The sequence below is a fragment of the Moschus berezovskii genome, chromosome 12 (assembly GCF_049115385.1).
Source record: "Moschus berezovskii isolate FMDL1 chromosome 12, NW_MosBer_1.0, whole genome shotgun sequence".
Lineage (NCBI taxonomy): Eukaryota > Metazoa > Chordata > Mammalia > Artiodactyla > Moschidae > Moschus > Moschus berezovskii.
In genome coordinates, this window is record NC_142471.1 from 18,790,822 (window position 1) to 18,816,658 (window position 25,837).

The window sequence follows — 25,837 nt, forward strand, 5'->3', positions numbered from 1 at the left end:
AATCCCCTAGAAGTCACTTAAATAGTCAAAAGGTATAGGTTCTGGTCTCATCTTCTGCATAGACCACTGTGCGTTACCCTCGATAGTCATTTAGGTTTTCTATGCCTCAGGTTCTGTCACTGGTAAACGAGACTAGTAATATCTCCCTGGGAATTTAGTATCGTGAGGTCATTTTCATGAAGGCCATAGTATCAATGTGGAAGGAAAAGTGTCAATATACAATATGTTACTTGTTTTACTGCTAGCGTAATTGCCACCTTAGCACATAGAAGTGCTTGTGCCATGAGTAGTTTTTGTTCTTTTAAGGATTTAAATCTTTCTGCTTATCTACCTCCTCCCACAACCATCTGTAGAAGCCGAGGGCACCTGTATTCTGTGTGTAACCACCCTGATCTCAAGACCCATTTCCATCCAAAGGGAAGGATGAAAAAAGCCAAGGATGACAGAGCCAGTATGCAGCCTGCTAAGTCCCTGCATGACCAGACCGAGTCCCCAAGAGAACTCTGCAGACCAGCAAAGAAAGGGGAGCCTCTGGGGTTTGGCCGGAAAGGCAACATCAGACCCAAAATGGCCAAAAAAAAGCCGACTGCTATTGTGAACATCATCTGAAAGGGTGGGTGGTTCCGGACCACATCACTGGGCTTTGGGAAATATGTTTTACGGGCCATCAGTAGTGTCCTTTTGGACACACTGCATCATAAAACATATTTCATGTCAATATGGGCACCTGGATTAACCAGAATTTAACAAATGGGAATCTTGGTGAACCAGGCTTTTTTACAAGTCCCTTTTGGAAGCAGGAGGCAGATTACAGAATTTTTTTAAAATAATGAAATCAGTCTTATTCCAAAGTTTTAGTGAAATGAAGCTAGCTCCAGCTCTCAAAATAATTGGCCCTGTAAATTTCTATGAAATAAAAATATTTTTGTTTTTAACCTCACCCTCAATTAATTTGGGAGCCTCCAAAATAAAGCTTCTTGTTTCCCTGAGAATTCTGGTTAATCGAGATTCCAGTGTTTGGGTTGCTTCAAGGACTGATTCCGTTAGACTTCAGTTGTCATCTCGACAGACTGTTTTCCAGTTTGTTCGATTCAGGTTTTTCGTTTCCCTGGATGCACGTTCATTCTTATTTTGGAGCCTCTCTGCTTTCTTCCTTGGCTGAGTATTCTGCGCTCTAAGACTGTGCTGTCAGCCTCTACCTTAATAGCTGCTTCTACTGCTGAGGTTGGGGAGGACAGTAAAACCCTTATGATCAGCACCTGTCAGCAGTTAAGGGTCAGAATGGTTGGATACCAGTGGACCACACATTTAGTGCATTGCGAGCCACCCAGGAGACACCACAGATGTTTCTCAATTCTTTCCTAAGACCTGCTCCCCTGGGCGGTGCGGGGAGCAGCCTCTCTGTCAGCTATAGGCATGACTTGCTCCTTGCTGGCCTGACTTTTCCATCTCTTGCTGCTTCTGTGCCATTTTATGACTAAAATACACGTTCTTACCTTTCAGCCAAGTATCTGATGTATTTGTTGTATATGGCTTTCTAAAGTGATTTCTGAAATAAACAATGCATGCGGGATCCAGAATCTGAAATGATCCTCGCCTCTTTGCTTCCTTAAAATGGCCTTTCTTTCCATAAAGAACCATCTGTCATAAACCTCCTGCTTTATAGTTTTCTTCAAGAATAAATTTCTGTGTTACTTTTTTAAATTTAGCAATATCATCAGGTCTCCTGCAGAGTTTATAAGTGCTGACATTCCTTTGGAAACAAGAACAGTTATGTCCACAACTATATACATATATATATATATATAACAAATACAAAATGTATATGTCAAGTATATTAATAATTTATTTTTAAATACTCATGAAAATGGTGTATGTTTGTGGTGGGTGGTTTTTAAACTATATATGTTCATGTAAATTGAATTCTCTGATTTTAGAAATTAAAGCTTAACCTAATTAACATTAGTAGGATTATGATTGTTACTGCAGTAAGCATCAGATTAGCAGTGTGTTAAAAATAGGTAACAAAGCAATTATGTAAAATGCCAGTAAATTGAAAAGTATAACTTATACAAATACTTTGAGCCTATCAGAGTGAAAATGTTGATTTTTGAATCTTCACTTGACTTTCAACTCATGGGGATAGGTCCTTCACGTGGTGTATAGGCAGCTATCAAGTGGTAAAAAACACTGCTGTGAATATCACTGTTAGGATGACACTGTAAAAACTGTAATGTTAAAATAACTATATATTTGGAGAATTAGCCTCTTCCAAGGTTATTTATTATTGATGTTTATACCATGATTGCATTTACCTTTTACATGCTAAAAATTTGACTGGTTTGTTGTATTGCATGCTCTTTGTCCCATAATGTGATTGTGTAATGACAGCAGTTTGCTTTTAAAGGTAGTATAAGCCAGATTTTTTTCCCATTTTATTTAATGTGACTTAGGTTTTCAGTTTTCATTTACTATGCCTTGAGGGCATGACAGCTCTCTCTGACAGTGGTACCCAGTGATCTTCAGGAAGCACCGTAATGTCATATCTACTCTGTGTACATTATACAAGACAAATGATTTTCAGGTTTATTATATTAAACTTTTTTTAAGTTGTAACTAAATTCTGATCCTTATATAAGGAAATGCATTATGCATATTGTGCTTCCTTAGAGACATAAATTTGGTTTTGAAACATGCGAGCCACCTCATTCTAAGGGATATCCCATTTACCTGCCATGGCCTGAGCCTTGTGCCATGTCCCACTTGGGTTTTATTTTTAAATGCATTCTTTGTCCTCATAGGTAGTCAACCTAAGAGTTGGTCTTTTTAAGAAATAACCAAAGTTTTCTAGGAAAACATGTTAGAGTTTAAACTGAAGAATGGATCTAATTTCATTATTTGTTTTGTAAGGAGGAAGTCTTTGTTTCAACCTGCTTTCATTCTCTTTTCCCAAACTAGGCTACAGATTCTTAACTGAAAAGTTCAGACTACTTAGACACTGTTTTCTGGTATTCTGCAGGGTCATTTTGTTGTATGGAAGTTGGAATATTCTGTTACCGGATTTTAAATAAAGGTTTTTAGATTATGAAATATTATAATAATAAAACTATATTTATGACTAATGTGTCGGTATGTTTTGTCTAGCTGAAATGTTTCTGGAGAACCAAGCTGGTTCTTCATGAAATACTGTTCATTGTACATGTAAACACCATGATCTTGTACCTGTAAGTTTTCTTAAGAGCTTAGCTGGATCATTTTTGTTTATCACAATGCCTGTATCCAAAGGTTCTTTTTACATATGTTCACACTGAGAAGTCCTCATTAAAAGCTCATTTGGCACTTTTCTCCCATCTTCCTCCACAACCATGAGTAATTTTCCTACAATGTATTTTTAAACTTGTCAACTCTTAGCAAAAACCATGAACAGATTTCACAGTGTGTATCTCAGATGGTATGTGCTATACATCCTAGTCATTATAAGGCTCAGAAAGTGATCAGGATAGTTAACAGAGTTGTGTCACAAGCAGAATTACTCCGCCATGGTCTTTTAAGAACCATGGAATTAGGAAAATGTAGGGGATTCCATTTGTCCAGGAGCTGTTAGAGCTGTTAGGGAGACGACTCGGTCTTTTCTTACGCTTACTTGTGTTGAAGTTAATGGGTTCACCAGGTTATAATGCTCCTGAGAAATAACTGTGACATTCCTGATTATCTATGGCCATTAGAAAACATAAATCCCCGTATCTCAATTCTGTTCAGTCTGGGTCCTTGAAAAATGAATTCCAGAGATGTCATGCTTGCAGGAACCAAACACAATCCCTGGAAACATTTCAAATATTTAAAAGGGTGGGGGACTTCAGAAATTGTTTTTCTTGTGGTGAATTTGTTTCTTTTCTTTTTTTTGTCCATGTTCTGTATGAGTAAAAAATGCACACATCTGAAGTTTTTATTTAAGAAAAGAATCTTCAACCTGTAGCCCAATGATTTGTTTATTCCGGGTTTGCAGCCATTATCCCATACCAGAAATGAATTTTTTCCTTTCAAGGAGGCTCACACACAGGCAAGATTGGCAGCCCTGCCCACCCTATAATGGCTGTGCTGTGCCATGTTGCTTTAGTCATGTCTGACTCTTTATGACCCTGTGGACTGTAGCCGACTAGGCTCCTTTGTCCATGGAATTCTCCAGGCAAGATTACTGGTGTGGGTTGCAATGCCCTTCTTCTCCAGGGGATCTTCCCAACCCAGGGATCGAATCCACATCTCATTATGTCTCCTGCAATGACAGGCGGGTTCTTTACCGCTAGCGGCACCTGGAAAGCCCCACCCTGTGGCAGGGATGCCGGTAAGTAAATTCTGTGTACGTGCAGGCAGGTGTCTGGGATAGTGAATGAGAGCTTTGCTACCCATGTGCTATGAGGAGACAAGACACAGCTGCTGCCCTTGACTATCTGAAGTGTCATAAGCAAGAATCCTAATTTTTTGTGGCTGCAGAAGACATTACTAAGACAGTGAGTGTAAGTCCTGAAGAAGCAGATATTAAATCATTAACAGAAAAGTGTCTGAGTGCAACATGGAGTGGGTCACCTTATTGAAAAGTGAGGATTCTTCTAAGGCCACTTGTAGCTCTAGGATTCTGTCATATGTGATACTGCATTATTGTAAATATTGGCTGCATAAAACTTAGTGTTGACATGACACTGATCTTGGAGATTTCCCCCACTGACTTGGACTTTGGAAAGGTTTCTGTAACGCGTATCCACGGTTATCCTCATGGAGTGCTTTTGAGGCAGGCAGGGATGAGGTGGTACCACTTGTTTCTCTTAGCAGATGCAGGAACAGCAGTTGGGGAAGTGAGAGAGACACATTTGGCAGCGCTGCCTCAGTCACAACCAGGTGCTTCCCAGGAAGCATCTCACCTTGCTAAAATGTGGCTTCAGTGTTTAAAGAGACGGTCCATGCCTTGTTTACAACATGGCTTCTGAGTGCAGGCCAACCACTTCATCTGGCGTTCAGTTGAGTCAACAGCAATTCTGTCCGACACTGGGAGAGAAATTGGCAACGTTGGACTTGGTAAGAGATGGTGCAGTGTGTCAAGCTCCAGCAATGTGCCCGCCTCAGGCATTTTTCCTCAGCCATCTTTCAGATAGTTTGATGATATTTAACTTTCGCCTTTCTTCTTAAGGCAAATTTAAGTCACATATTTAAGAAGGTGATTTTGTCATATTTAACAATGAAGGTGAGGCTTATAGTGGTTTCAAAGAGTTATCTAGGGGCCAGAATCTCCTTCATGCCAGAGCCAGAATACTGTCTTCATGAACCTCAGCTAGTGCTCTTCACAACTTTGTGCCACTCCTTGACAAGAGTCCCGGAACATGGTCCTTAATATCTGCATTCGCTGGTTATACAATGGCTCTCAATGTTCTAAAAAGTCAACTTAGTATTTATTATCAGTTTTGCACCTACTTAATGCAAGCCACTATGGAGGATATAAATATCACCAATCTGTGCATTCTCCACAATCTGTACATTCCCTGCCTTAGAGCCACCCCAACTTGCCAAGGAATTCCAAAGTTCCAGATTCTAAGTCTGTTAAGAGTTCAGTGCACACATGTTTGGAAACTTCAGATTGGTAGTCTGCTGATTGATGAGAGGGGCACTGCATTTACCTTGGTCAGATATACCATAGGGAAATAGCTGATTATATATCTCAATCCTTCCTTTTTGTTCAAGGTGGAGCATCCATTTCCCTCATTCTCAAGAACCACCACTTTATTTTTATCCTTATTTAAGTCTGCCTGTTACTTGACACCATAGCTGAAATTCTTTATACTATAATCCTAAACACAGAGGGCTGGTAGAAGAAATTGGGGTTCTTATTAGGTGAGGGACACCCTAGCATAAACACAAGGGAGCTTACAGGGAGTGAGGGCAAATGAGAGGACACACAGCCAGTTACTAGGGTTCAGAACAAAGTCCTGAGCTTGCCTGCAGACTCTGGACTGGCCTGCCTCTCCCACCCGGTTTTGCCCCATAACTCCGATTTGCCTGTGTCCAGACCAGATTCCTTCCAGAGGCTTGCCTGGACCTGCTATTCCCCGTGTACCACAGGTATACTGGGTGATGCCTTCTGCCTGAAATGCCCTTCTCTTTCTTACTGTGGTTGATTTCTACTCAGCCTTCAGATTTGAAGTCAGTTGTCACTTCCCCAAGGCAGCCTCATAAGTCTTAGACCACCACATTCCTTCAGAGTCAGATGCAGTGAATCTCACCATTTGCCTTATCATGTAGAAGGAGCTATTCATCAAAGTGAACACCCAGTTTGGCCCAGTGGCTTACACAAATCCTGATTTAAGGTCTCACCAGAGAAATTTTGTCAGAATTACTGGAACTAACTAAACATCCAACAATCCACTCATCCATCCATCCATGCATGCATCGAACCAACCATTCACCAACATTCACCAGGAGTCCTGTAGGAACCAGTCACTGTGGTAGGTACAAGGGATACAGGCTGCCTCCTGACCAAATATGTTTGGAGTGGCTAAGCAAATTTTCTCAACCTTTAAGGCCAATCCCAATCACTATTGGCCTTTCTGGAATGGTGTCTACGTTACCCTGACTGGACCTTGGGCTTTTGCTGTCTCTCAGGACCACATCTGAACAGAATACCTGACTCAGTCATTCTCCATCCCATGATATGTGGCTGAACCACTCTGCCACCATTTTGTTAGCTCCAGCTTAGGCCCACAGTCCTACCCCTTCCCTTTTTCTGAGTGACTGAGATTTAGCCTCATTCACAAGGAATGCACCAAATCAGAAGAGTCCCCATTTAGCTTTTTTTCAGGAAAACTTAAAGACTGCCTTTTGCTGACACAGATGGTTGATGGTCATGAGATGCCCTCAGGGAGTGGAGGAAAAGCCACTAGTTCCAATTGGTGTGACCTTGGTTCCAATTGCTCTTCACTTGGTCAGTCAATTCAGTAGCTTGTTCGTGTCTGACTGTTTGCAACCACATGAACTGCAGCTCACCAGGCCTCCCTGTCCATCACCAACCCCTCGAGCTTTCTCAAACTCATGTCCATCGAGTTGGTGATGCCATCCAACCATCTCATCCTCTGTCGTCCCCTTCTCCCCCCGCCTTCAATCTTTCCCAGCATCAGGGTCTTTTCCAATGAGTCAGTTCTTTGCATCAGGTGGCCAAAGTACTGAAGTTTCAGCTTCAGCATCAGTCCTTCCAGTGAACACCCAGGACTGATCTCCTTTAGAATGGACTGGTTGGATCTCCTTGCTATCCAAGGGACTCTCAAGAGTCTTCTCCAACACCACAGTTGAAAAGCATCAATTCTTTGGCACTCAGCTTTCTTTATGGACCAACTCACATCCATGCATGACTACTGGAAAAACCATAGCTTTGACTAGACAGACCTTTGTTGGCAAAGTAATATGTCTGCTTTTAAATATGCTGTCTAGGTTGGTCATAGCTTTCCTTCCAAGGAGCAAGCATCTTCTAATTTCACGACTGCAGTCACCATCCACAGTGATTTTGGAGCACAAGAAAATAAAATCTGCCACTGTTTCCATTGTTTCCCCATCTATTTGCCATGAAGTGATGGGACTAGATGGCATGATCTTAGTTTTTTGAATGCTGAGTTTTAAGCCAGCTTTTTCACTCTCCTCTTTCACTTTCATTAAGAGGCTCTTTAGCTCTTCTTTGCTTTCTGCCATAAAGGTGGTGTTATCTGCATATCTCTGACTATTGATATTTCTCCCGGCAATCTTGATTCCAGCTTGTGCTTCATCCAGTCTGGCATTTAGCATGATGTACTCTGAATATAAGTTAAATAAGCAGGGTGACAATATAAGCCTTGATGTACTCCTTTCCCAATTTGGAACCAGTCTGTGGTTCTATGCCAAGTTCTAACTGTTGCTTCTTGACCTGTACACAGATTTCTCAGGAGGCAGATAAGGTGGTCTGGTATTCCCATCACTTTAAGAATTTTCCACAGTTTTCTTGACTACAAATTGGCACTTACCAGGAGCATTGCCAACGGCTGACAACAGAGGCACTTGCCATCTGCCATGGAGATTGAATTCCTTGCTGCTATAGCTGGTGACCTTCAACAACCCCTGAGGGAGTTTAGGATGGAGTAAGGCACTCTGTGCTCCAGGGAATCTGGTGGGACAGGTCTTTAGATAGTTGGATGTTTTGAGGAATAGATTTTATGATCTCAATCCTTGCATCTCCTCATAGCTAGAAAAGCACTAAATCCCTTCATGGTGACATCAGATCCTCACAACTAACAAAAAAACCTTTTGTAAACTGTGTGCTTCATGGTAATGAATGCCCCCTTCACCAAAACCTTATATATTGACTGTCCCCCACGACCGCTTTAGAGAAGCCTCTCAAACCTATCTGAGATGCTGCCTCCTGGGCTATGGTCCCCATTTTGCCCCAAATAAAACTTAACTCACAGCTCTCAAGTTGTACATCTTCTTTAGTTGACAGTTTGCCATAATCCACACAGTCAAAGGTTTTAGAGTAGTCAGTGAAGCAGAAGTAGATGTTTTTCTGGAATTCTCTTGCTTTTTCTATGATCCAACGGATGTTGGCAATTTGATCTCTGGTTCCTCTACCTTTTCTAAGTCTAGCTTGAACATCTGGAAGTTCTCAGTTCATGTACTGTTGAAGCCTAGCTTGGAGAATTTTGAGCATTATTTTGCTAGCATATGAGATGAGTGCAATTAGTCCCTTTGCTGAATCCCCAGGTTTGGAAATCTGTTGTGGACCCCAGAACTTTTGCAACAGTGCGAGAACTTCTTTGGTATAATTGTTCTCCAGTTTGTGGGTTGTCTGCTTGGTGGCTCTATGGTGGGGCTCACACGCTGTCTGCTGCAGTCAGAGCCCAGGTCCCTGGGGCAGGCCACTGCTGACCTGTGCCTCTGCAAGAAGCAGGTCTGGCTCAGTCTCTTGTGGGGTCCCTGGGTTCTGGTGTGCACAAGGTTTTGTTTGAGCCTTCCAAGCATCTCTGGTGAGTATGGGGTTTGATTCTAAATGCAATTTTGCCCCTCCTACCATCTTGTTGGGGCTTCTCCTTTGCCCTTGGACATGGGGTATCTTTTTTGGTGGGATCAAACATTCTCCTGTCAATGGTTGTTCAGCAGTTGCAATTTTGGAGTTCTCCCAGGAGAAGATGAGCGCATGTGCTTCTACTCTGCCATCTTGGTCCCTCCTTCACTTGGTAGTCAGATTCTGCTTTTAGCCTTAGCCCCTCTAAATTATTCTGTGCCCCTTTGTCAGTGTGGGATGAAGCTGCAAACGCTTCTGGATCCTCTATATGCCCCAATCTGCCTATCTGAATGTAAGGCACTCACAATAAACTTCATGATTGCACTTTATGGAGCTGCCTGCTTTGTTTTCAGCCAGAAGATCCTTCTCAGTTCAAGTGATGATATGATCCAATAACCCTGCTTCCCAACCTGTAACACTTTACTTGCTTCACAGCATTGATTACTATCTAAAATTATTTATTCATTTGTTCCCTACCCCGCCTTGTGGAAGTGGTATATTGTTCATTGAGTACTGCCCAAATACTGATTGATGAAAATGTTTTCAGTGAATCAGTGAATTGGTTCTAGACATAAAGTCCTTCTCCTGAGCTCTGATTTGGAGCAAGGCTAATAAATAGCCATTGATGACTGGGAGGTTACAGTGAAAAGACTTGGAGGAATGCCTGTGGTATGTAGAATACATGGAGGAATCTTTGGGGTGCCCCATCTGGTCTGAATGTTCTTCTTCCTTAGATGAAGGCAGTTTGTAACCAATGCTTGTCCTCCCAGGGATAATATCAGTCAGTTCAGTTCAGTCACTCAGTCATGTCCGACTCTTTGCGACCCCATGAATCACATCACGCCAGGCCTCCCTATCCATCACCAACTCCTGGAGTTCACTCAAACTCATGTCCATTGAGTTGGTGATGCCATCCAGCCATCTCATTCTCTGTCGTCCCCTTCTCCTCCTGCCCCCGATCCTTCCCAGCATCAGAGTCTTTTCCAGTGAGTCAACTTGTCGCATGAGGGATAACATAGGCTTCTGCAAAAGGGACACGGGCTAATAGGCAACCCTCCCTCTCCAGATGGTAACAGAAATGTATATTCCTCAGGGAATGTATATAACAGTCTAATGCATATCATTGAGTTGTGTAGAAACTAACAGCCCTGCCCAGGTGGAGGATGATGACTACATGTTGACTGCAAGCACACAGACCCCAGACTGGTCAGAACCAGAAGGTTGATGATTAAGACTCTTAAAACACCATCCTGTTTCTTCACTATGAACCAATCAGAAGGAATTCATGCACGCTGCAACCCTCGCCCCCAATGTTGCCTTAAAAAACCCTTCCCTGAAAGCCATCAGGGAGTTTGGGTCTTCTGAGCATGAGCTGCCTGTTCTCCTTGTTTCATGCTAGCAATAAATGCTGTACTCTCCTTCACTACAAACCAGAGTCAGTAAGTTAGCTTCGCTGCATGGTAAGTGAGCAGACTCAAGTTCCGTTCAATAACAGTATCTGTGTTCTCTATTAACTCTCTAGCTAATTCTGATACACACCAAAGTTTGACAGCCACTGCACTGTATGGCTGCATTTCCCAAAGTTGGTTCCATGGAACACTAGATCTCAGAGTGTTAACAGTTAATTAAATAAATTATCAGAAGAAATAACTTATCCTACTGCAGATGGTTCAGAATCATTAAATGGGAAAGTGCATCATGAATCTCTTCATAGGGGGGAAAGTATTATGATGCTTCTGAAACTTATTTAGCCATGGAAATATTTCTTCTTGAGAACGTGCATCTTCTGCAACTGCTACAGTTAGTGTTCAGAATATACATTGGTAAACATTTGAAAATTACAATCACTCCCCACTGCCCCCATTTCATAGGTCTGAGAGAACTTCAGAACTTTAATCTTAAGGCAGTACACATATAACAGCCCAAGTGGCCATTTTTAGGTGATTTGGGGGTCACCTGAAACCTTGTTTCTCCAAGTGATCTGTGAAACAATTTCCTGCCTCCCTTGGGAGTTTGTTAGAAAAACAGAATACTAGGTTGCAACCCAGAGCTACAAAGTTGGAATATGCATTTTAATAGGATCCCTGAGTGATTCATTAGCATCAGTATAGAGAAGTGGCTCTTAATGGGGCCAGGGGTAGGGATCAGTTCAGTTCAGTCACTCAGTCCTGTCCGACTCCTTGCAACCCCATGAATCACAGCACGCCAGGCCTCCCTGTCCATCACCAACTCCCGGAGTTCACTCAAACTCATGTCCATCGAGCTGGTGATGCCATCAGCCATCTCATTCTCTGTCGTCCCCTTCTCCTCCCGCCCCTAATCCCTCCCAGCATCAGAGTCTTTTCCAGTGAGTCAACTCGTCGCATGAGGTGGCCAAAGTATTGGAGTTTCAGCTTTAGCATCAGTCCTTCCAATGAACACCCAGGATTGATCTCCTCTAGAGTGGACTGGTTGGATCTCCTTGCAGTCCAAAAACTCTCAAGAGTCTTCTCCAGCACCACAGTTCAAAAGCATCAATTCTTCAGTGATCAGCTTTCTTCACAGTCCAACTCTCACATCCATTCATGACCACAGGAAAAACCATCGCCTTGACTAGACGGACCTTGGTTAGCAGAGTAATGTCTCTGCTTTTTACTATGCTATCTACGTTGGTCATAACTTTCCTTTCAAGGAGTAAGCATCTTTTAAATTCATGGCTGCAATCAGCATCTGCAGTGATTTTGGAGCCCAAAAAATAAAGTCTGACACTGCTTCCACTGTTTCCCCATCTATTTCCCATGAAGTGATGGGACCAGGTGCCATGATCTTTGTTTTCTGAATGTTGAGCTTCAAGCCAACTTTTTCACTCTCCTCTTTCACTTTCATCAAGAGGCTTTTTAGTTCCTCTTCACTTTCTGCCATAAGGGTGGTGTCATCTGCATATCTAATGTTATTGATATTTCTCCCTGCAATCTTGATTCCAGCTTGTGCTTCTTCCAGCCCAGCGTTCCTCATGATGTACTCTGCATATAAGTTAAATAAGCAGGATGACAATATACAGCCTTGAGGTACTCTTTTTCCTATTTGTAACCAGTCTGTTGTTCCATGTCCATGGAAAAGAAATGTATAAAAGCAAAGTGGCTGTCGGAGGAGGCCTTACAAATAGCTGTGAAAAGAAGAGAAGCGAAAAATAAAGGGGAAAAGGAAAGATATTAGGATCTGAATGCAGAGTTCCAAAGAATAGCAAGGAGACATAAGAAAGCCTTCCTCAGCAACCATTGCAAAAAAAATAGAGGAAAACAACAGAATAGGAAAAACAAGAGATCTCTTCAAGAAAATTAGTGATACCAAAGGAATATTTCATGCAAAGATGGGCTCAATAAAGGATAGAAATGGTATGGACCTAACAGAAGCAGAAGATATTAAGAAGAGGTGGCAAGAATACACAGAAGAACTGTACAAAAGAGATCTTCACAACCAAGATAATCACGATGGTGTGATCACTCACCTAGAGCCAGACATCTTGGAATGTGAAGTCAAGTGGGCCTTAAAAAGCATCACTACGAACAAAACTAGTGGAGGTGATGGAATTCCAGTTGAGCTATTGCAAATCCTGAAAGATGATGCTGTGAAAATGCTGCACTCAATCTGCCAGCAAATCTGGAAAACTCAGCAGTGGCCACAAGACTGGAAAAGGTCAGTTTTCATTTCAATCCCAAAGAAAGGCAATGCCAAAGAATGCTCAAACTACTGCACAATTGCACTCATCTCACAATTGCACTCATCTCAAAATTCTCCAAGCCAGGCTTCAGCAATATGTGAACTGTGAACTTCCAGACATTCAAGCTGGTTTTAGAAAGGGCAGAGGAACCAGAGATCAAATTGCCAACATCCACTGGATCATCGAAAAAGCTAGAAAGTTCCAGAGAAACATCTTTTTCTGCTTTATTGACTATGCCAAAGCCTTTGACTGTGTGGATCAGAATAAACTGTGGAAAATTCTGAAAGAGATGGGAAAACCAGACCACCTGACCTGCCTCTTGAGAAACTTGTATGCAAGTCAGGAAGCAACAGTTAGAACTGGACATGGAACAACAGACTGGTTCCAAATAGGAAAAGGAAAAGGGGTAGGGATAGGGAGGCAGAAATACAAGGGGAGCTATTCAATATGCAGTGAGGCCTTTTGCTGGGGTCCCACCAAGGTGGCACAGTCTTAAAGAATCCACCTGCAATACAGGAGACACAGGTTCAATTCCTGGATGGGGAAACTCCCCAGGAGAAGGAAATAGTAACCCACTCCAGTATTCTTGCCTGAGATATTTCATGGACAGAGGAGCCTGGCGGCCTACAGTCCATGGGGTTTTAAAAGAATCAGATTCAACTTAGCAAGTAAACAACAACAACAATCATGAAGCAGACCCTTCCTGATATTTAAAGCATTTATCAAACAGTAAACTATATAAAAAACACGCATTGCAGGTGGACTCTTTATCATCAGAGTCACCAGGGAAGCCCTATAAATTAATATATTTATATCTAATAGAGAAAAAACTTGATGGTGACCCTACTAAGTATACAAATTGCTTGAGATTTCATTGTTGTTCTTAGGCTTCTTAGCACTAGTGAACTAAAACTCAAAAGTTCCTTTGTCTCTTTATTCTTAAGAGCTTTCATCTCCACCTCTGAAATACTTTGCCACGTGTACCACCCTGTGGATCATCCAGGTAATCCAGTTTCCTTTTTTTCTGTTCATATGGCCTCCCTTGTGTCTGGATGTTTGTGGTATACCTCGATTCTCTCTTTGCCTTGCCTTCTGATTTTTAGCAGCATTAGCATGATGTTCCCAAGTGTGGTTTTCTTTGTATTTTGCTTATGGTTGCTTCTTGGATCTGTGGCAGAGTTTCATGAATTTGTGTATTGCTATCACTCTTCAGTAGGAAAATTCTTGGCCATTTTATCTTCAAATATTCCTTTTGCTTCATTCTCTCCTGTCCTTCTAGAGTCTATAAGTATTACATATTTTCATTCTGTCCTACAAATCTTTTGTGCTTTTTTCCATATTTTTCATGCCTACTTTCACTGTGCTTCAGTTTGGACATTTTCTTTTTTCTTTTCTTTTTTGCCTCATGGTATGGTTTGCAGATTCTTAATTCCTGACCAGGGATGGAACCCATGCCCCCTGCAGTGGAACCATGGAGTCCTAAGCACTGGCCCACTGGGGAATTCCCTATTGGTCATTTTTGCTGTTCATTATTCCTGTCTTCTGTTTCTAATCTCTATTAAATCTATAATATCACATATTTTTAAATTCTAAAATTTCCATTTGATTCCATTTAGAGATTATAATTCTCTGAACGTTTTCCATTTTAAAATTGATATTGTCTGTTTTCTTAAACATACTACACGGATATTTTAAAGTTCTATTTTCTTGAACATATTAATCGTAAAGTCTTTTTCTGCTAACTACAATATCTATGTCATCTGTGGTTCTATTCCTACTAAATGGTTTTTCTTGTGGGTTTAGTAATATAGTCACAGCATGTATAGAATTATTTTTTATTCAATGTTGGTCATGTGTCTAAAAATTATACCACTCTAAGTGGCTTTTCTTTTTTCACAGTGGGTTTATCCTTTCCTCTGCTAGGTAGGTGAAATTGCTCATCTTAAACCAATCAGGGAATGAACTGAGTTGAGGCTAACTGACAGTTCTGGCAAGGTTCAGTCTGCCTCTGAACCTTGTCTGTTACTAAGATATTGCCTTCAGGATTTTCTCAACTAAATGTCTCGAGTGTTCACTGTTCCGCCTCCTCCTGGCAGGATCTCTTTTTTTTTTCCTCTTTTGCATTATGAAACAGTGGGAAATTCCTTTCTGATTTTCAGACGTTTCTGATATGGCTCTCAAGTCCTAAAATCTTCTCTTTGTTTCGCCAGTACCATGCATGCTTGCTAAGTTACTTCAGTCTTGTCTGACTCTTTGCAACCCTATGGACCACAGCCTTCCAGGCTCCTCTGTCCATGGGATCTTCCAGGCAAGAATGCCAGAGTGGGTTGCCACGTCCTCCTCCAGGGGAATCTTCTGGACCCAGGAATCGAACCCATGTCTCCTGCATTGGCACCCAGGTTCTCTATCACTAGTGCCACACGGGAAGCCCCCAATAATGTCAAATGTGTTGAGGGTTTTGCATTTGAGGTCCCTTGAAGTGAAGTCGCTCAGTCATGTCCGACTCTTTGTTACCCCATGAACGACAGCCTACCGGGCTCCTCCTTCCTTGGGATTTTCCAGGCAAGAGTACTGGAGTGGGTTGCCATTTCCTTCTCCCGGGGATCTTTCCAACCCAGGGATTGACCCAGGTCTCCTGCATTGCAAGTAGACGCTTTACTGCCTGAGCCACCAGGGAAGCCTGAGGTCCCTTAAGCCTTTAATTATGTCTTAGCACCACAAGACCTTTCAAATCTCTGCTGGTTTTTCTTCCTCATGGCACTCTGGAAAAATCTCAGATTGATAATCTCTTACCATCTGCATATGTCCCAAGGAAAAAGTGATTGTAGATACCAGAGGGCTGAGGTTCTCTCCTCTTGAGGAATTTAGATTACCCTCTTTGATTCAGCAGTTGTCTATCTTTAAACAAATGACTTTGTCTTATCCAGAGTTTCTAGTTGTTTTTGAAGGAAGTACTGGTCAACCACAAATTATACCATCCTACCCAGAACTGAATATTCTTATCTCCCCTTCTGAATTGACACTTTGTTATTTTTTCTCCCTAGTTAGATTTTTTTTTCTTTTTTTTAACCTTTTTATTTTTATTGGAGTATAGCCAACTAACAATGTTGTGACAGTTTCAGGTATACAGCAAAGGGACTCAGCCATACGTATACATATTGGATTTGACATTTTGATCACATAATTTCTCTGACTTTTCATTTTGATTTCACCTGTGGATACTATTTCTTGGATCACCCTCAGCTCTGAGGCATGCAGATCTCGCAATCCCTTCCCCAGTAGAGATTGCCAACACAGATCAAGTGTCTTAGGTTTCCACCTGATCAGATGGAAAATCACCAGGAAAAAACTATGAAATTAAAATAGTACAAGCTGAACACAGAGTGAGCCAAATGCAAGAAGTCACTTTTGGTGGAAGAAGCATTATTTGCTCCATAATTAATGGTCACCTAACAAAAGAAGCTGAAACTCCAAATTTTGGCCACCTCATGCGACAAGTTGACTCACTGGAAAGGAGTCTGATGCTGGGAGGGATTGGGGGTGGGAGGAGACGGGGATGACAGAGAATGAGATGGCTGGTTGACATCACTGACTCGATGGACATGAGTTTGAGTGAACTCCGGGAGTTGGTGGTGGGTAGGGAGGCCTGGCGTGCTGTGATTCATGGGGTCTCAAAGAGTTGGACACGACTGAGTGACTGAACTGAACTGAACAAAAGAAAAGGAACTGTTCTCTCTAGATATTTTATTATTTGAAGAATGGTTTTCATCTGAAATATTCCCATGCTTTCCTAATACTGAATCTTAAAGCACATGTCGGATATCTTGAAGGCAGAGCCTTCCAATCTCTTGATGACAGAAAATAGAAAAAATAATAGATTGAAGATTTTTGAGTGGCCACGGATCCTGAAATATTAGGTGGCAATTTAGAGTTCAAAATAAACGTTTCCTGTTCACACTGAAATCTTATGAGAAAGAGAAGGAGAGAGAGAGAAAAGGAAGTTGAAGAGACATGTAACCATACAGCATGAACTATTACTGTAATCTGATGTGCTTCCTCAAACCAATTATAAGAACTTTTGAAGGCAAGGTCCCACTGGAACTCAGTAATCCAGACAATTTCAGATGATTTGAGATCTAACAGACCTTTTTAACTAAAAAGTCTCTTGATGAAAGTGAAAGAGGAGAGTGAAAAAGTTGGCTTAAAGCTCAACATTCAGAAAACTAAGATCATGGCATCTAGTCCCATCACTTCATGGGAAATAGATGGGAAAACAGTGTCAGATTTTATTTTTGGGGGCTCCAAAATCACTGCAGATGCTGATTGCCGCCATGAAATTAAAAGATGCTTACTCCTTGGAAGGAAAGTTATGACCAACCTAGATAGCATATTAAAAAGCAGAGACATTACTTTGCCAACAAAGGTCCATCTAGTCAAGGCTATGGTTTTTCCAATGGTCATGTATGGATGTGAGAGTTGGACTGTGAAGAAAGCTGATCACTGAAGAATTGATGCTTTTGAACTGTGGTGTTGGAGAAGACTCTTGAGAGTACCTTGGACTGCAAGGAGATCCAACCAGTCCATTCTAAAGGAGATCAGTCCTGTGTGTTCATTGGAAGGACTGATGCTAAAGCTGAAACTTCAATACTTTGGCCACCTCATGCGAAGAGTTGACTCACTGGAAAAGACTCTGATGCTGGGAGGGATTGGGGGCAGCAGGAGAAGGGGACAACAGAGAATGAGATGGCTGGATGGCATCACTGACTCGATGGACATGAGTTTGAGTGAACTCCGGGAGTTGGTGATGGACAGGGAGGCCTGGCGTGCTGTGATTCATGGGGTCGCAAAGAGTTGGACACGACTGAGTGACTGAACTTAACTGAGCTGGACTGAGACCTATTTTGTTAGCAGAACTATTGGAAATAATATTAAGAGATGTATTTCTATTTGAGAGAATCAATCTCAATAAATGTATTTACTTTGCTTATCAAATGACCATTTATATTGTTCCTAAAAATTTCTAACATTGGTCATCAACTCCTTGAGTCTACTTGAGGTAAACATACTATTCTTTCTACTTATTTTGTCTCATTTTTATTAATATATTAGCCTAACACTGATTATTTGGAGAAGGCAATGGCAAGCCACTCCAGTACTCTTGCCTAGAAAATCCCATGGATGGAGGAGCCTGGTAGGCTGCAGTCCATGGGGTCGCTAAGGGTCAGACATGACTGAGCGATTTCACTTTCCTTCTCGCTTTCACACATTGGAGAAGGAAATGGCAACCCACTCCAGTGTTCTTGCCTGGAGAACCCCAGGGATGGGGCAGTCTGGTGGGCTGCAGTCTATGGGGTCACACAGAGTCGGACACGACTGAAGTGACTTAGCAGCAACACTGATTATTACTGTGCATCCTGTCTAAAGTGCTTAGTTTATATTAGTACTTTGTTCCATAGCAGTCATTTAAAAAAATACCAGCAATGATTACAGTGGATAAAACGTTCAATAGTCTTTCATAAATAGAAACTGCTCTAAACATGAATAAAATGTCAGTTTCATTTCTTTGCTAATGTCATGCTTTATTCAACTAAAGTTATTTCCTGCAGCCTTTACCTCTGAAGAGTTGGCATAGAAAGTGAGAGAAGATGAAAATAAGCTCATCTTAATCAAAACCTTGGAAAATTTGCTAATCTTCCATCGTACAGGAGGAAAAATAATTTTCCCTCTACCCTTGTAGGTTCTGGGCTGAGACTCCTTTATAATAAAAGATAGATTAACAAGAGGAAAAACAACTTAAAATACATATGCAGTTCTGTATAGATATGAGAGTCCACAAAGATAGGAGACTCAGAAGGGACCAAAGCACACAAAGGAACAATAAATTTGTGAAGAACTGACAAGACAATGCAGTTTTAGGATAGGACTCTGTGGGTCACAACAAACTGTGGAATATTATTAAAGGGATGGGAATACCAGACCACCTTACCTGTCTCCTGAGAAACCTGTATGCAGAACAAGAAGCAATGATTAGAACTGGACATTGAACAATACACTAGTTCCAAATTGGGAAGGGAGTACATCAAGGCTGTATATTGTCACCCTGCTTATTTAACTTATATGCAGAGTACATCATGAGAAATGCTGGGCTGGATGGCTCACAAGCTGGAATCAAGATTGCTGGGAGAAATAACAAGCTCAGATATGCAGATACCACTCTAATGACAGAAAGTGAAGAGGAACTAAAGAGCCTCTTGAAGAAAGTGAAAGAGGAAAGTGGAAAAGTTGGTTGAAAACTCAACACTCCAAAAACAAAGATCATGGGTCTGGTCCCATCACTTCATGGCACATAGATGGGGAAAAAAGTGGAAACCTTTTTTTCCCTTGGGCTCCAAAATCACTGTGGATGCTGCCTGCAGCCATGAAATCAAAAGATGCTTGCTCCTTGGGGGAAAAAAAAAAGCTATGACAAACCTAGACAGTGTATTAAAAAGCAGAAACATTGCTTTGCTGACAAAGGAGTGTATACTCAAAGCTATGGATTTTCCTGTAGTCATGGTACAGATGTGAGAGTCGGACCATAAAGAAGGTGGAGCACCAAAGAACTGATGCTTTCAAATTGTGGTGACTCTCAAGAGTCCCTTGGACAGCAAGGAGACCAAACCAGTCAATCCTAAATGAAACCAACCCTGAATATTCATTAGAAAGACTAATGCTGAAGCTGAAACTCCAATACTTTGGCCACCTTATGCTAAGAGCTGACTCACTGGAAAAGACCCTGATGCAGAAAAAGACTGAGGGCAGGATGAGAAGGGGACGACAGAGGATGGTTGGATGGCATCACTGACTCAATGGACATGAGTTTGAGCAAACTCTGGGAGACAGTGAAGGACAGGAAGGCCTGGCTGCAGTTTATGGGGTTGCAAAGAGTCAGACACAACTTAGCGACTAAACAACAACTAAAATGATGAAATAATGAGGTTTGTTTAATACAACCTTGTTGGCCTTAAACACCCTGAGTCTGGTGACAAGAATGCCTTTTACCCTCCTAATACAGGGGAAGGTACCTTTCACATGGAAGATTTATCTCCAGCTTGAAGGGGGACAAAAGGGTCAGAAGATCCTTTTTGCACCAGCTGTTTCTCACATACCTGTATTCAAAATAATCAATATGTCTAAGTGGCATGTAAGGGACATTCTGAACCCCTACACTATTTATCTAACTTAAGGTAGATGTGCTTCATCACCCACAGCCCAGACACAGTTGTGATATTTGCCTGAAAGATGGACAGGACTTCAGAGATCTTTAGTCTCCTTCCTGTTTTATACTTGGGGGAACTGAGATGTGGACTGATAGCGTCATTTTCCGAGGATCACCTAGACAGTTAGTAGCAGAGAAAGAAGGACAATCTGAGTCTCTTACTTTTCTTAAACTGGAAGCTCCTTGAGAGTAAGTATCAAGTTTACTTTTCTCAGAAACTTACTTTTTTCTTACATTGCATCTCTCTATTAAAAAAATTACCTAAATCAGATTCAGTATGTATATTGTGCATTGTATGCTACCTTTGTGCAAAAATGGAAAAGGAAAGAATAGGAAATATATATTTGTAAAAGAAAACAATGGAAAGATAAACTAAAAACTACAATATATTAGTGCCCTTTCTTAGGAGAGGGAGAGAATAGGAAGGAGAGTCTTCAATACAATGAAGATTTCTCTGAATTACTTTGTTTCATGATTTTGATTTTGGAATCACCTGTTTTACATAACAAAAAGCCAACTTAAACATGTAAAAATCGAAAATAATGAGAAAAATACACAAATAGCTAAAGGAATGAAAAATAGAAGCCAACATAATTACAGTCAGGAATAATTTTTAGTGGTCTACCTTCCAGTGGTGATATTCAAACATAATGATGAACTCAACACTGATGAATATTTCTCATGAAAGGAAATTCAGCAGCAAATGTCTGTATTCTGCTTTGGTGTGGTCTGCTGCTGCCGCTATGTCGCTTCAGTCATGTTCGACCCTATGCGACACCATAGACGGCAGCCGACCAGGCTCCGCTGTCCCTGGGATTCTCCAGGCAAGAACACTGGAGTGGGTTGCCATTTCTTTCTCCAATGTGTGAAAGTGAAAAGTGAAAGTGAAGTCGCTCAGTCGTGTCCGACCAGTAGCGACCCCATGGACTGCAGCCCACCAGGCTCCTCTGTCCATGCGATTTTCCAGGTAAGAGTACTGGAGTGGCTTGCCATTGCCGTCTTCCTGTCTGCTTAGTCTCAAAGATTGTGTAACATGTTTCATGGCCAATCTCAGACTATGTCATTCTTAAAGATGGTATCTACTAGTTCTGCTTTGGGCTGTACAGTCAGATTAAATTCAAATCCATTATTTATTACTCTTGTCACTTTGAGCAAAATACTTCTCTGGGCTTTCATTTGCATATACATAAAGTGCAAGCAATAATCATCCTTACCTCAAGGACTTGCTGTGAGCATTAATATAGATAATCCACATAAAGAGTTTAGCATGATCTCAGGTGCATACTGAGAGCTCAATAAATTTTTAGCAATTATTCAAAGAAATGCTGCTTCAAAAAGGAGAAATAACTAAGAAATAAAAGTAAATAGATTTATTTTTGTATTAAAAAAATGTGAACTACCATATACATACAAAAGAGTATATATAATATATTGGTATAATTTTTAAAATAATTAAACTCTCAGGAGCTCCTACCTAGCTTAAGGTGTAGACTGTAATGAACTTTTAAGTCCTTGCAGGTAATGTTCTCTTTAGTTTTGCTTATTTTATAAATTTTTTAAAATAGGTTTTACTGTATCTTTTGTGATTAAACTTTTTCAACATTCTTTATTTGAGATTCATGCTAGTTGCATTTCACTGAGTTTCATGGTTGCATTGATGCTTTCAAATCGTGGTGCTGGAGAAGACTCTTGAGAGTCCCTTCGAGAGTAAGGAGATCAAACCAGTCCATCCTAAAAGAAATCAACCCTGAATATGCATTGGAAGGACTGACACTGAAGCTGAAGCTCCAATTCTTTGGGCACCTGATGCAAGGAGCCGACTCACTGGAAAAGTCCTTGATGCTGGGAAAGACTGAGGACAGGAGGAGAAGGGGACAACAGAGGATGAGACGGTGGGTGGTATCACCAACTCAGTGCACATGAGTTTGAGCAAACTCTGGGAGACAGTGAAGGACAGGGAAGCCTGGCGTGCTGCGGTCTATAGTGTTGCGAAGAGTCGGACATGACTGAGTGACTGAGCAACAGCAACAGGGTTGCAAGGTGCTGTATTGTATGAATGCGCCACAACTGTTTTAAAAAGATTTTTGCTATTAATAGTGTCAAATGACAAAAATAATACAATTTAGTAATGAGTGTGATGACTTAATTTCCAGAGACAAAGTATGTGTGGTTACAGTAGCGGGTGGTAGAGCCAGAGTAATAATCAGATTGTTTTACCATGGACATGTTTGGTGGTGCTTTATTGATGTCCCTTGGACTGTAATAGACAGGCAGCCGTTTTGTTAGGTAACAGAGATCTCAGGCGACAACTGTGTTCTCATCCCCAATTTCCAACCTGAGTGAGTTCCCAGGACCCTGTGAATGGAGGGGAATCTAGTCAACCTGAAGAAGGATCCTACAACACTGGCACAGTTCTGCACTGTAAATCCGGTAATAGCCTTTCCCACAAAAATCTGTGGCTATTTTCCAGAGTTAACCCACAGTCGGTAGATTTTTCAGGACTTACTTCTCACTGGCTCTGACCTCATACATATCACAAGGACCCAAAATGTCCCTGAGTTTTATTTATCAATAAGAATAGGGACTTTGGAGTTTAGGTGAAAAAAGGAATTTTAACCCAAATGCATATCACAGTTGGCCTAGGGGGTCTGCAAAGCCAAACTGTGCTAATCTTTGAAAGCGTGATTGAAATTGATTGAATCAGCTACTGGCAACATCCCACATTGGCACCCTCACCTTTGGAGTAAAGCTTTTGTGACAGGAAAGGCCCGGTAGAAGTCCTTAGACTTGCTTCTCCCAAATAGTAAACAACAATTAATACTACATCCCTGAGGTAACTGCAGAGATCAGTGCCACTATCAAATCTTGAAAGCTTTAGGGCCATTGATTCATTTCACATCAACATTAACTCATCTGTTTGGTCCATGCAGAAAACAGATGAATCTGGAATAATGACAATGGATTATTGAAATTACTACTGCAGATGTTACAGGTGCGGGCTCCATGCTGAAACAATAGCTGGTATCAGCTATTAATCTGGATAATGTTCTTCCTGCTCTATTCTGAATAGCAAAAGAAATCAGAGGCAGTTTGCTTTCATCTATCAGAGATAGCACTATACTTCCATCATCTTCATTAGGAGCCATGTCAACATTCTGAGTTTTGGCAAGAAACTAGTCCACAGAAACCAAAGTTGTCTCACCACCCTATAGTATCCCATAGCGTGTTAGTCCACTGCATGGATGACTCATGCTGCTTGAACCAGTAAGTAGGAAGTAACAGGTACTTTCGATGCTGTGGTAAAATACTTGCATGCTGGAGGTGGGAGAAACACCCCATGAAAATTCAAGGTATGTCATCTTGGTGAAACTTCTAGTTTAGTGACTTGGGAAATGTGATATCTCCTAAAAAATAGAAGACAAATTGCTATACCTTATACCCTTATCACTAGGAAGGTTCGGTGGATTTCTTTGGATTTTAAAGGCAAAATACACCACATTTGAGTGCACTGTTCTGACACAATACCAGGTGATAACCTGTGAGTTCGCCAGCTTTGAATGCTCCTAGAATAAAAGAAGCTCTGTAGCTGGCCTAGCGGAGAAGGCAATGGCAAGCCACTCCAGTACTCTTGCCTGGAGGATCCCATGGATGGAGGAGCCTGGTAGGCTGCAGTCCGTGGGGTCGCTAAGGGTCGGACACGACTGAGCGACTTCACTTTCACTTTTCGCTTTCACACATTGGAGAAGGAAATGGCAACCCACTCCAGTGTTCTTGCCTGGAGAATCCCAGGGATGGGGGAGCCTGGTGGGCTTCCGTCTATGGGGTCACACAGAGTCAGACACGACTGAAGTGACTTAGCAGCAGCAGCAGCAGCAGGTCTAGACTGCTGTGCAAGCTGTTCTGCTCTGAGTCTTATGACCCAGCAAAGCCAGAAGCTAGAGAGGCTGTAGTGAGCTCTGAGATATCCTCTAGAAGAATCAGAGTGCGATCCTCAAGATTTGAGAGCCAAGCCATGCCCTCTTCTGAATATAGTCATTCTCCATTTATGAAATAATTCTTAGCTTTCTACTAGGAAGAAGAGACTAGGGCTTCCCAGGTGGCACTAGTAGTAAAGAACCTGCCTGCCAAAGCGGGAGACATAAGAGATGCAGGTTCAATCCCTGGGTCAGGAAGATTCCCTAGTGAAGGGACTGGCAACCCATTCCAGTATTCTTGCCTGGAGAATCCCATGGACAGAAGAGCCTGGTGGGCTATAGTTCAGAGTCAGACATTACTGAAGCGACTTAGCACACACAGAAGAGACTGAAGGCTGAAACAAACCAGGTAAGCCTGCAACCTTATGACTTTGTTATAAGCAGTCCCTTATGACTTTGTTAATACCTTATCCACCAAACCATAAAACTGGATGTTCATAGATCACTCATGATCCCAGGAAAGAGAAAGCGCTATCTCTGAGACTGAAGGTCAGCAGATGTTGAGAACTAAACTGAGTTATGGGAGCAGCTGTGCTCAAGTGCCCAGGGCACCTGTTCCTGCTGTTGCCATCTCTGGCTAGCTTACACCTTTGGTCTTTTAAAGAGTTCCCCATGATTAGCTGTCTGAAGGAGTTCCCTGTGACTAGTTGTCTAGGCCTGGCTCTTGGGTGGTCTCATATAATATATTAGCTACAAAGAAACTTATTATAATGTTAAATGTCTTTGCTGTGAGAACTAACATATATAGTAGGGCTTCACTCATAACTCAGTCAGTAAAGAATTTGCCTGCAATGCACGAGACCTGGGTTGAATTCCTGGGTTGGGAAGATCCTCTGGAGAAGGAAATGGCAACCCACTCCAGTATTCTCGCCTGGAGAATTCCATGGACAGAGGAGCCTGGCAGGCTACAGTCCATGGGATCGAAGAGTCAGACACGACTTAGCAATTAAACCACCACCAACATATATAGTAGATGTTACATAAAGGTTAGTCCAGTTCAGCAATTTCCAAACTATGTTCTGTAGGACATCACTAAATAAGATACTCTAAGAGAATTTCTGGTCTACCAAGTTTGAAGATTTTTTAATAGAAACTTAAAAAAAAATGCAGGCATGCTCAAGGAGATAATATACCAAGATATACTTTGCATTTCTGCATTTCCTAAACTTACTTGACCCTAAAACCCCTTCTTTGCAAAGTATTTCACAGGAATAGTGCTTTCCAAAATCTACCTTCCGTTTTAATAATTTAGACTTTGACAGGATATTAGTTTTGATAGCCAGGAATGAAAGTGTTAAATTTTAATACTAGCTCACTAGAATGTAAGATATGCTTATCCTGGTTATTCTAAAGGACTAGAATTCATAGTTCAGAAAGAAATTTTAATTGAAAATCCTTGCCATGAGGGTAATATAGGTGACATTACCCGAAAGGAGCATGTAAATCAAATTTAGTGATGATTTTTCCATTTTGTAATAGGGACTAGGGTTATAAGGAGATCACAGCTCTGTGAATTCAATTAGGATATAATGAAATGCACTCTTTGAGTTTTTTCATACCAATTGAGTTAGAAAGAGAAAAAATATGATAATAAGCATAATATTTGGCATTATGATTAACATCAGGTTATTCAGATTATTAAAATAATTGTTAATGTCAAAACTAAATGTACCTAATTTTGCATTGAAATTCATGGAGTCAGCAGTATATTATACTTTATTTTGAGACACTGATGGGAGGAAAGAATTGTAAACAAGGTAAGGACATGTTACGATAAAGAAAAAAATGAGATCTATTTACAAATTACTTTTCTCTATTAATTAGATTTTATAACAGGC

General features: G+C 41.3%; 1 protein-coding gene across 1 annotated transcript in view; it reads left to right on the forward strand.

The window, feature by feature from the left end:
* The window catches only part of ZNF365 (zinc finger protein 365), a 30,615-nt gene extending 27,298 nt beyond the window's left edge, over window positions 1-3,317 (forward strand). The window contains exon 5 of the mRNA XM_055425648.2: window positions 354-3,317. Within this exon, the coding sequence (XP_055281623.2) occupies window positions 354-609 (256 nt within the window). The 3' untranslated portion in view covers window positions 610-3,317. The remainder of the gene's footprint in view (window positions 1-353) is intronic.
* Window positions 3,318-25,837: the final 22,520 nt, after the last annotated feature.